General features: G+C 37.2%; 1 protein-coding gene across 1 annotated transcript in view; it reads right to left on the reverse strand.

Annotated features, from left to right (window-relative positions):
• Window positions 1–1,003: 1,003 nt before the first annotated feature.
• Window positions 1,004–13,089, reverse strand: part of KLHL42 (kelch like family member 42) — a 29,326-nt gene continuing 17,240 nt past the window's right edge. Inside the window, exon 3 of the mRNA XM_020977192.1 lies at window positions 1,004–2,911. Coding sequence (XP_020832851.1) covers window positions 2,460–2,911 — 452 coding nt within the window. The 3' untranslated portion in view covers window positions 1,004–2,459. The remainder of the gene's footprint in view (window positions 2,912–13,089) is intronic.

Below are 13,089 nucleotides of genomic sequence, written 5' to 3' on the forward strand. Positions count from 1 at the left end.
TTCCTATTACTGCAAACACCACTGGAGACTATTATTTTTATGCAACTGCTTCCTCTCTGCTTTTCAATGGCACATGTGTTTTGCAGCTGTCCTCACTTTAGCCAACAAGAATAAAGAATAAATTAAGAGGAAAAGGTCAAATCATCAAGCTGCCTGAATTACACATCAGATGGGTTTTTTTAACTTTAAAATAAGAACCACATCAAATACACTAAATAAAATGATAAGATTTCAAGGCAAGTTTTTTTCTCTTTGGAGTTCTCCCCCCTTATGTTTTTAAATTTAAGTTCAAACACACAAACCCTTCTTTTATAAATCCACTTTTATTTTATAATAAAAATCACCTTATGATACATTTTATCTGATAGGCAAGATTTTTACTACGTGAATTAAACCAAAAAATTACATCATTTTAAATAGAATTCATAGTTGTAAAAAAAATAAAAAGACCAAAATAATAGAGCTAAGAATTTTAGAGGCAAGCTTTTAGGTAGACTGGATGTTTGAGGTGCTATATAAATTTTTATTGTTGAGTCGTTTCATTCACGTCACTCTCTGTGACCCTATTTGGGGTTTTCTTTGCAAAGATACTCGAGTGGTTTGCCATATCCTTCTCCAAGTATATGAACACGTCTTTCACTTAAGCTGCTTGATGGCTGGGACTATTTCTTTTTTGTCTTTGTATTCCTAGCACTTAGCAAAGCCCACTGCTACAATGGAGACAACTGAAAATTTCTTACTGAATGGAATTATTTAAATAGGATGGTTAAAATGTCAAATTGTTGTTATTCATAGACACTAATAATATTTCACATGCCTTAAGAAGAATTTAAATATTGCGTCATTTATGTTACTTACTGACTTTGGTCCTCAATCAAGCAAAATACATGCAGTTAGTCACTGTTGGTTAGTCCCATTCCTTAAAATATATTGGATCATGGATGTCATGTTTAGATAAAAAATACTTTCAGGAAATGTTCCCCTGAGGTTTAAAATGTTGGTCTCTCCTTTTTTTTTTTTTAATTTTCAAGTAACTAGTTCAAGTAAGTCTCCACTAAAGGCCCACTCTGATAACTTGTCTTTGCGTGGAAGTATTCCTGGGTTCTTGGAAGTTATGTCAGAGAGGTTCAAAGTCCAATAGGTCCTATCCTACAGGAAAGGCTCTGGACACAGGCATGGCAATGCCCCCCCAAAAGGGCTGTATTGGGTCAAGTACAATTAATGTCTTCAGATATGTAAATATGCAAAAAGTTCCATCTTTATTTTCCTGATCATCACATTCAAGATGTTACTGTTGACTTCACTGTTTCAAAATTGGAATATGCCCTCCTCCCATTTCCAAAAAGCAAATCCTACTAAGGTGCAGTGATTTAATGATCTAAGCTAGCTGTTCTGCCTTTTAATGAATCCCTGAACTTTTCATCTGTTAACAGTGATAATTCACTGGTTAGCAAATGTGGTGACGGTAGACCAGCAAATGGAAAGCTATTATTGGCCATGAAGAATGATGCCCCCGTGACATCCTTTAATGAAGTCTGAATTTAAAGTTCTTAGCACCTAATTGTGACTGATAGGGATGGAAGTGTCCCTCCAGGGGCCCCTTGTAATTCTGGAAAACCCTCTTCTGGTGTAAACAACTCAAAAAACTACTACTACAGGCTGTGGCACTTCTTCCCTATGGGTATATTCCGGCTTTGGGCTGTCTCAGTTGTCCCAATAATTAACTTGAGCCAACTGTCTTTCCACCTTTCCCTCCCTTAATAAAAGGGATTAATATCACTTAATAACTTAAATAAAAGTTGTAGAATAAAGCTCTAGACATGAGATCTCCTAGAATCTTTTTTTTCTCAGTTATTAAATAAGTATTTATTAAATGCCTACTATATACACCAGGCACTGTTCTAAGTGCTGGGGATACAAATGAAGTCTCTGCCCTCCAGGAGCTCACTGTCTAATTGGGGCACTATTTCACTTTTTGTATTATATACTCCAGCACAGGACCTGGCACACAGTAAGTGCTTAAAAAACATGCTTGTTTATTGATAAAGAGAACCCAACACATCTCCAACTCACTCTGGAATCCCCAGGATGCTCCCACAGCTTTGAGTACCAGGCAGGCAGATATGTATCTGTTGCCTAACATTCAGCCTAGTTAAGTTCAGAGTTACTCATATTTAGAGGCTGATGATCAATTTTTTTGGTCAAAGCAATTAATGAAAACTTATTTACTAAGGTGTGGATTATCAGTGTTGGTGGAGAGAGTACCAATATCATTAAAGTCAAAAATCTTTAGAAGTAGTGAATTAAGTTCAAGTAGTGAGGTTATTTATAAATGCTAAATATGTGGCCTAGTGTAGCTTGCATTATCCCCTTGGGCAAATGCCAATCATCCTTACAATGGGATTTTGCTTTTTCTAATTAGGTGCTTTCAGTATTCTAAAACACTAAATTAAATGCAGTCATATTTCTGTTTCACTAGGCAAATACAGAGAACAAATCAATAAGTTCTGTCCAAAAGCTGGGAAACGCCTAAATGGCTCCCAACTCTCTGAAAAGATATTATACTTGAGAAAAACCCTATGTTCCAAGCTAGTTGATAGAGTAATGTCTCTGCTCATAATGTAGATTCCATCATTATGAAGTGTGCAAGTCAAGTTAAGACCTGATTTGGACGTGTTCTCCTTGAGATAGAGCCATTCCCGGGTAATTGTATTGTAAGACCGCACTGTTAATTGGTCCTCACTCTGGCTGGTCCTTTTGTTAGGTCCAAGCTCATGAAGACAACCTCCCACCAAGTAGATGGTCTCCTCCACAGACAGCATCTGTTGTTTGCGAATATGGACATCACATACTTCAAAAACAGTCCAGGCATCAGAAGAGGGACAGTACTGCAAAATGTTCATATTCCTATCTAAAATTAAAAAAAAATAAGCAAAATTGTAAGCATTACATATAGTTCACCACCCACAACACATCCCCATCTCTCTGTACTGAGGTACTTTAAAGTACTGGAGTAACTTAGGACAAATCTAGTAAGTTCATTATTGAGTCTACATAGCTCCAGCTAAAAAGGATGAGGAAACTCTATTTCCCTCTCAGAACTAGACAAATCTATAAGAAAGATAAAATAATTATAGAGTGGAATAGAATTATTGGAAACATTAGATTTGACTAATGATTTATGGTGACTAATGAATAGAAACATTTTTAAATATATATATTTCTCAGAAACCTATAGTACCTTTACAAAAACTGATCACATGATGAGCATAAAGGAATCATAAGTGAATGTAAAAAGGCATAAATAAAATATATTAATAAATAAATAAAATATGCTTTTATATTTGCTTCTTTAAAGACAATAAAAATATTAATTAATAAGGCATATACGATACAAATCAAAATGAAGACTAAGTAATGACATCCTGAATAATGAATAAGTGACAAAGGAAAATATTATATTAAAGATAATTTTAGTTATGAGACAATATACCAAAACGTATGGTTCATAACTAAAGCAGTCCTCAGTAGAAAATTTGTTTCTCTGAACTTATAAAATAGAAGAAAGTATCAATTAACTCAGCATATAATTTTAAAGACTAGAAAAATGAATTAGCAATCCTAAGATAATCACAAAGGAAGGAATTTTGAAAATCAGAAAAGTAGAGAAAATTGAAAAGGACTACAGAACTAGCGAACAAAACTTGTGATTAAGAAAGAGAAAAGCCAAATTATAAAATAAAAAATGAAAATGTGAATTCAGAAAAGAGAATAAAGAGAATTATCAGAAAGTTTTATATACAATTATATACCAGCAAAACTCAGAATTCAAATGAAATTGCTGAATATATAGACATACATATATATAAAACACCCAAGGAACAAAAGAAAAAACAGAAATCTTAACCCAAACTCAGAAAAGGAAATAAAGCAAGCCATTTATGAACTACCAAAGCAAAAACTTTGAACCAGATGGATTTACAAGTGGTTCAACATTAATTAGCAAGCATAATTCATGATATAATCCACTAAAATAACAAAAACCATATGACTACTTTAATAGATACAAGAAAAGCCTTTAACAAAATATAGTTCTCATGTTAAAAGCCCCAAAAGCATAAACATAGAAGGGACCTTCTTTAATATGATCAAAAGCATACATATAATGCCAAGACCTAGCATTATTTGTAATGCTGAAACATTAAATGTTTCCCTAGTACAAAAAGTGGCAAAGGATGCTTCTACTTACCACTAGTACTGTACATAATTATAGAAATATTAAAGATATAAATAAACATTGCATAAAATTATTCCTACTTGCAGATGACATGACATGAGGGCATATTTTGAAAATATTAGCAATCAGGAAGAAACTAGATTCAATAAAGCAGCTTAATATAAAATAAATCTATAAGGTTATTAGTATTTCTATACAGTACAAACAAGAACTAGGAATAAACTATGTAGTAGGACCTATTTGGGCCCATTAATGTTAAGTAGCAGCTAAGTGGGCCTGGAGCCAGGCTTGAGCTCAAATCTGGTCTCAGACACTTACCAGCTGTGTGACCCTGGGCAAGTCACTTAACCCCGTTTGCTTCAGTTTCCTCATTTGTAAAATAAGCTGAAGAAGGAAATGGCAAACCACTCTAGGATCTTTGCCAAGAAAACCCCAAATGAGGTCACAAAGAGTCAGACATGACTAAAATGATTCAATAATAACAATGTTAAGTGACTGCTCAAAGATCTCTAAGAGCAATTGCTTCTTTTTTTTAAGGTGCAGAACCACAGTTTTAATTAGCTAATTGTGGCTACTAACACCCAAATCTCCTCAATGTTGGAAACTCCCTCAATCCTGGAGCTTCGTCAATAATTCCACTCCCTAAGAGCCTGAGCCATTAGTCTGGGAAGAATATCCACACATTGTATCCTCAGTGTTGCCCAATGTGGGGTTGGGGGGTTGGTGGCAAGTGAAGAGCACTCTAAGGACAACTGCACTGATGTCCCAGGGCCTGCATGGACAGCTGGAGTACAACCACTTACTGCACTAATTCCAGCCACCCTGCTCTCCTTATTTGTGAAAGAATGCCCTTCTCAGAATGAAAATAAGTTTAAATATCTGTGCTTCTCAGAATGATCTGCTTTTCTGAAATGAACAGCCATACCTATTGTTTGGACTAGATATTTGAGAACTGGCATGCCAAGGATAAATGATACCACGAATTCCATTTTTTCTTTTCATTATGAACATGATCAACACAAACATTCCAATGTTTTATATATGAAAAGAGGGTTTTATTTGAAACTATGAGCTTCTGTTACACACTATTCTGTTTTTTAAAATGATTTAAAAAGTAATAAACCTGCCATGTGTTCCTTTTTCCTTTCTAAATTTTTGAGGGTTTTCCCTGTATACTTTTTTCTTTCTCTATTGATGCTCTTTTCCTTCTTTTTCTTTTGCACCCCTTTTAATCCCCACTAACCTACCAACCCCCACAGAAGTCTTTCCTTGTCTTAAATAAGATAAGCCAAGCAAAAGAGATCAAAGCATTGTGAATATGTGAAAATGGATGTCTCATTCTGCATCTCTAGTCTATCACCTCTCTGTCAAGAGGTCTTCTGAAATCGTGACTGGTCACTGCATGGTTCAGAGTTCTGAAGTCCTTCAAAGATACTATCATTTATGTTACTGTGGTCCTCCTCTAATCTCTTCTCCTGGTTCTACCTATGGCATTCTACATGAGTTCATATGTCATATGTCTTTGCAACTTGATCTTTTTTTTTTCTGGAGGCAATCAGGTTAAGTGACTTGCCCAGGGTCACATAGCTAGTAAACGTCTGAGGCTAGATTTGAACTCAGGTCCTCCTGACTCCAGGGTCAGTGCTCTATCCATTGTACCACCTAGTTGCCCCCTGACTTGCTCTTCATTCTTCATATTTTTTTTAGTTTATCATTTATTTTTAGCATTCTTTTCTTTTTAAATTTTGAGTTCCAAATCCCCTCCCTTCTACCCCACCACACACTGAGAAAGCAAGTAATATGTCAATTACACATGTGAAATCACACAAAACAAATTTCCATATTAGCCATGTTACAAAAAAAAAAAAGCAAGAAAAATAAAGAGAAAAAAATTATACTTCAATTTGCACTCAGAGTTGATCAGTTCTCTCTTTCTGAAAGTGGATAGCATTTTTTCATCATGAGTCCTTTGGAATTGTCTTGGATCACTGTATTGATCAGAGTAACCAAGTCTTTCATAGTTGGTCATCATTACAATATTGCTATTAACTGTGCTCAATGATCTCCTGGTTCTTGTCACTTCACTTTTCATCAGTTTATGTAGGTGTTGCTATGTTTTTTTCTGACACTACCCTCCCCATCATTTCTTATAGCATAACAGTACTCCATCACAATCATATACAATTCCCCAAATGAAGAGCATCCTTTAATTTCTTGATTTCTAATTCTTTGCCACCACAAAAAGAGCTGCTATAAAAATTTTTGACTATACAGGTCCTGTTCCTTTTTCTTTGATCTCTTTGGGATACAGACCTAGTAGTGGCATTGCTGGGTTAAAGGGTATGCAGTTTTATAACCCTTTAGGCATAGTTCCAATAGTTGGACTAGTTTATACTCCACATTTTTCCCTCATCCCCTCCAGCATTTGTCATTTCTGATAGGTGTAAGATGGTACCTCAGAGTTGTTTTAACTTGCATTTCTCTAATTAATAGTAATTTAGAGCATTTTTCATATAGATAGCTTTGATTTCTTCTTCTGAAAACTGCCTGCTCATATCCTTTGATCATTTATCATTAGGGGAATGACTTTTATTTTTATAAATTTGATTCAGTTCAATACTCAGTATATATTTGAGAAATGACTCCTTTATCAGAGAAACCTGCTGTGAATTTTTTTGATATTACTTCATTGTCTGTGGTATCTTTTTAGCAAAATGCAGTTTCCCTGATTATCTCTTTTAAATAGGTCTGTTTTTGCTTTTGCTTTGTCTGAGATGATGATTACTATCTCTACCTTTCTTACTTCCACTGAAACATGTAAGATTCTGCTCTAGCCCTTTATTTTAGCTGTGCATGCTGTTCATTTTCAAGCATGTCTTTTGTAAAGAACATATAGCTGGATTCCATTCTGCTATCTGCTTCCATTTTATGGGTGAGCTCATCCCATCCACATTCAGTTATTATCACTCACTATGTATTCTCCCTCAATTTCATTATCTTCTATTTCTTCTGGTCTCTTTCTATTTATCCTGTCCCTCCTCAAAAGTCCTTCTAAGCACTGCCTCCCTTAATCCGACCTCTCCCCTTTTCTCTTATTCCCTTCTCCTCCTATTTCCCTACTGGGTAAGTTACATTTCTATACACAACTGAGTATATATGTATATTCTTTCCTTTTTTAACAAATTCCAATGAAAATGAGGTTCGAGCATTGCCTGCCACCCCTTCTCCACATTTTGTGCTCCATCGTAAAAACGTTTCCTTGAATGTTTCTGTTCCATGAGAAAATTTTCCCCATTCTACTTCTCCCTTTCCCCAGTGCATCCCTCTTTCTCACCCCTTCATTTTGGGGGGAGATTATACCAACACAATCAACTTGTACCCATGCCCCCTGTCTATATAAACTCCTTTTAAACTGCCCTAACAATGACAAAATTTTTAGGAATTGCACGTATCATCTTCCCATCTTATTACATCCCTTATAATTACTCTTTTGCTTTTACCTATTAGTGTTTCTCTTCAGTCTTATGTTGGAATGTCAAATTTTCTATTCAGCACTGGCCTTTTCATCGGGAATGCTTGAAATTCCTCTATTTCATGAAATATCCATTTTTTCCCCCTGAAGGATTACACTCAGTTTTGCTGGATAGCTGATTCTTGGTTGCAGTCCTAGTTCCTTTGCCTTCCAAGAATATCATATTCCAAACCCTTCACTCCTTTAACATGGAACTAATTCTTGTGTGATCCTGATTGACTGTCTGAAATATTCTCTTTGACCTGGGAGTTCTGGAATTTGGCTATAATATCCCTGGGAATTTTCATTTCAGGATCTCTTTGAGGAGGTGATCAGTAGATTCTTTTGATTTTTATTTTACCCTCTGAGTCTAAGATATATGGGCAGTTTTCCTTGATAATTTCTTGAAATGTGACGTATAAGCTCGTTGTTTGATTGTGGCTTTCAGGTAGTCCAATAATTTTTAAATCTCTCCTTGATCTATTTTCCAGGTCAGCTGTTTTTCCAATGAGATATTTCACATTTTCTTCTATTGTTTCATTCTTTTGACTGTTTTATTGTTCCTTGATGTTTCCTTGACCTGCCTAATTCTAATTTTTAAGGAATTATTTTATTCAGTGAGATCTTGTAACTCTTTTTCATTTGGCCTATTCTGCTTTTTAAGTTCTTTTCTTCAATGAATTTTTGTGTCTCTTTTACCACTAGGCCAATTCTGTTTTTTAAGGTGTTATTTTCTTCAGATTTTTTACATGCCTCTTTTACCAAGCTGTTAATTCTCTTTTCATAATTTTCTTGCATCACTCTCATTTCTTTTCCCATTTTTCCTCTACCACTCATCTCTTTAACTCTTTTCTTTGTTTTTTTTTTCTTGTTTGCTTGTTTATTTGTTTGCTAGGCAGTGGGGTTAAGTGACTTCCCCAGGATCACAGAGTTAGTATGAAGTGTTTGAGGCCAGACTTGAACTCAGGTTCTCCTGACTCCAGGGCCGATGCTCTATTCACTGAGCCACCTAGCTGCCCCCATCTCTTTGACTCTTCCATAAATTCTTATTGGGGTTGGATCCAATTGGCATTTTTCTTCGAGGCTTTGTTTGTAGCTGTTTTCACATTGTTGTCTTCTGAATTTATGTCTTGGTCTTCCTTGCCATAATAGTAACTTTTTGTGGTCAAATACTTTTTTTGTTATTTGATTATTTTTCTAGCCTATTTCTTGACTTTGAACTTTATGTTAAAGTTGGGCTCAGCTCACCTAGGGGTACAGTGGCACTGTCCTAAGTTTCAGGCTTTTTTGTGCTACTGTTTTCAGAGATAGTTCTTGGGATCTGCAAGTCTTTAGTGCGTCCAAGGTGGTACCATCCTGGGAGAGGTATGGTCACCACTTTCCTGGTCTGCCTTCTGGTCTTTACCTAGAAGGGCTCCTGGTCCTTTGTAGCCACAAGGGCTAGTGCTCTCTTTGCCTTGGAATGTGACAAGGGCCCCTACTCCCTTGTGATTGACCCCCCACATTCCTCTCCACCTTGACTGTGACCCAGAACTGTTTATGCACAACAGAATTGCCAATCAGTGCCAGCCATTCTCAGTGCCAACAAAGCATACCCTATAATCTCTTTCTGACCAGGTGTCCATTCCCTTTACCATTTCTGGACTGAGAGCTCCCAAAGTTGCTGCTGCTGCAGCCACTGTTTCCACTACCATATGTGTGGCCTCCAAACAGGCCTCCACCCCAGCGTCAGAGACTTCTCCTTTGACCTCTTATGTTTTCTTAGGCCAGAAAAACGTCTCACTCTGACTTTTTGTTGGCTCTGCCACAACAACATTTTATTTGAGGTGTTATTTTAAAGTTGTTTGGAGAGGAATGTTGGGAGACTTCAGCTCACTGATATTGGGGTACTAATCATTAGTTACTGATATTGAGAGGAAACGTGAGAATAGGGGGTCAAGTCAGTAGCATTAGAAGAATCCTACTGCCCCCAAGAGTACCCGAAGACTCCTGAAGGGGAAACATATCCAGCTGCTCTCTGGGAACTCGATCTGGCAGTGGAGTTGGGGTCAATCTCACCAAGACACCTGAAGTTAGAACAAATACAAACAGCAGCCACCTACTCCAAGAACTTCACCTCCTGAGGAAATCTAGTCCATATTTGTACAGCTCTAATTGTTAAGAAGTGTTCTGTAAACTGAATCTAAATTTGCTCTCTACAATTCTACTCACTACTCCTAATTTTGCCCTCTGGGCCAAGCAGAAAAAAAAATCTAATCCCTCTTCTACACAACACCTCTTCAATTACTTCAAGATAGCTATACTATTAGGGGCAGCTAGGTGATGCAGCAGATAGAGTGGCAGCCCTGGAGTCAGAAAGAACCGAATTAAAATTCAGCCTCAGATATTTACTAGCTGTGTGACCCTGGGCAAGTCACTTAACAGTTTCCTCATACATAAAAAAAGCTGGAGAAGGAAATGGCAAACCACTCCAGCATCTTTGCCAAGAAAACCCCAAATGGGGTCACAGAGTTGGACATCACTAGACAACAACAAAGCTACCATACTCTTTTCATTAAGTTTTCTAGTATAAGAAGTCTCCTCATTTAAGACAAGCTGAGTATTTGGGCATAATTCTTCTACGAGAGCCAGTCTTACATGATGGGGACAGCATGCAAAGCACAGCTGTTGGTGGTTTACAGGAAAAGCATTAATGATTAGAAATCAGACGACCTGACTTTTACTAAACTATCAAACTTTGGATATGTCCCTTAATCTCACGAGAGATGGATGTTGTAAGGAAAAGATTTATGTTATGAAAAAGAAATTAATCATAAGTACTTATGAAGACAATGGATTGGTCCAAAGAATTCTTATGAAGTATTCACACACAAAAAAAATTATATAAATGGAGGTTAGAGCTCCATGAACTGAGTGAGGCCCATCTTCTTCTCAATTTCATAAAAAAAACCCTTAGAAACAGCCACCTTTGTCACCTCTCCTTCTCCTCTCATGTACTTTTTAATAGTTTGCACTTGGGCTTCTGACATCATCATAAATTAGTTGGAAAAAGCTCAGTTATCAATAATCTATTAATTACCAAGTCCAATAGCCTTTTCTCAATACTTCTCCCTTCTTGACCTCTCTGAAGCATTTAACACTGCTCACCATTTAATCAGAAATTGGTGCAGTCTTATCAGTAGAAGTAATATTAAAGAACTTGTATTACCATCTGTTTTACCATTGCCTCCTAAGAACAATGGCACCTTTCTCTGATTTGCAGCTGAAACCTTCCATATGTATTATTTCCCCCTATGAAGTATAACAAGGCTGGAAAGTAAGTTGGAGCCAGGTTATGAAGGGATTTTAATGCCAAAACAGAAGAATTTGTATTTGATCCTGGAGCAAATAGGGAGCCAGTAACATTTATTGAGCAAGGGAATGGTAGCCATAGTGGTAGATATGTGAGTAGTGAGAAAGGGATTGATGCAAGAGATGTGGTGGTGGTAGAACTGACAAGACTTGGGCTTAGGTCCAATTAGCATTTTTCTTCGAGACTTTGTTTGTAGCTGTTTTCACATTGTTGTCTTCTGAATTTATGTCTCGATCTTCCTTGCCACAATAGTAGCTTTTTGTGGTCAAATTCTTTTTTTGTTATTTGATTATTTTTCCAGCCTATTTCTTGACTTTGAACTTTATGTTAAAGTTGGGTTCAGCTCACCTAGGGGTGGAGTGGCACTGTCCTCAGTTTCAGGACAGTGAAACTGGATAATTACTCTTTTACTTTACTTCTTAATGCTTCTCTTCAATCTTGTGTTGGAATGTCAAATTTTCTATTTAGCTCTGGTCTTTTCATCAGGAATGCTTGAAATTCCTTTATTTCATGAACTATCCATTTTCCTCCTGAAGGATTACACTCAGTTTTGCTGGATAGTTGATTTTTGGTTGTAGTCCCAGTTCTTCTGGATAACTTTTCCTCTCTAGATTTTTATGATAGGACTGTCTCTTGGTTCTCCTATCTGACTGCTCCTTCTCAGTCTCCTTTGTGCAGTCATCATCCATGCCATCAATGAATGAAAAAGCATTTATTAAGCACTTACTATCTGCAAAGCACTGGGGTACAAAAAGAAAAGGAAGGCAGCTCTGCTCTCAAGGAACTCAACTGTCCCATTGGTGAGTTTCTTCATGAACCTCCATTTTGACAAAAAGGCCCAGACCTTTCTCACTGCCTCACTGTCCAGACCCTGCTTCAGCTGCTTTCTCCCTTCATTCCTGGGACTTCCTTCTCCCTGTGGTGAGTTCCCCTCCCCAATTTCTTAGCTCCCTTTTATGCATTATCTTCCCCATTAGAATATAAGCTTCTTGAAGGCAGAACTCTCATAATTTTTTGCTTACATTAATATCCCTAGCACTTAGTAGAGTACTACGCACATGGTAAGTGCTTAATTAATTGACCTAATAGGGGGAAATAATATATACAGGAGGTTTCAGCTGCAAATCAGAGAAAGGCATCATGGTTCTTAGGATGCAATGGCAAAACAGATGGTAATTCAACTTCTTTAATGTTACTTCTACTAATCAATTTCTGATGTTGAACCTTCTAACCAGGTCAAGGACTTTTGCAGGCAGAACATTCTTTTCTGGGTCTTCAGTCACTGTGACTAATAAGGAGGCAGAAGATAGCTTCTAATGCAGCTGCCAGGTTACATATCTACAAGGATTTATTCTCTAAACTGTGGCTGTCTGGGCCAGGCTAGTAGTAGGGCCAGTGGTCTTGGATAGGGAGTAAGGGGAGGAGACACTGTTATTTCCAGGGCTCAGGGTCTTTGGCTGTCTACATTGGAATCTGAGGAGAAGCAGTAGTGACAGCGCTGGTGCTTTGCCCGCCGACTTTAGGTGAACCCCCAAATTCTGTTCCAGACTCTCTTCTCTCCTTTTTCTACACTCTCCCTTGGTGACTTTAGCAGCTCCCATGGGTTTAATGATCATCTCCATGGAAATTACTCCTAAATATACATTTCCATTCCTAGAATCTCTCCCGAGCTCCAGTGCCATATTCTAATTACCTTACCTATTTCAATCGTGGGCATCACCATTCTTCCAGTCATACAAGTTCATAACCTCAGTGTACTCCTAGAATCTTCCCTCTCTTTCAATCACATAATCAATCAGTTGCCAAGTCTTGTCAGTTCTACCATCACAACATCTCTTGCATCAATCCCTTTTTCACTACTCACATAGCTACCACTATGGTCACCATTCCCTTGCTCAATAAATGTCACTGGCTCCCTATTTCCTCTAGGATCAAATACAAATTCTTCTGTTTTGGCATTAAAATCCCTTCATAACCTGGCTCCAACTT

The sequence above is a fragment of the Phascolarctos cinereus genome, unplaced genomic scaffold (assembly GCF_003287225.1).
Source record: "Phascolarctos cinereus isolate Bilbo 61053 unplaced genomic scaffold, phaCin_HiC Scaffold_1;HRSCAF=81, whole genome shotgun sequence".
In the NCBI taxonomy this organism is placed as follows: domain Eukaryota; kingdom Metazoa; phylum Chordata; class Mammalia; order Diprotodontia; family Phascolarctidae; genus Phascolarctos; species Phascolarctos cinereus.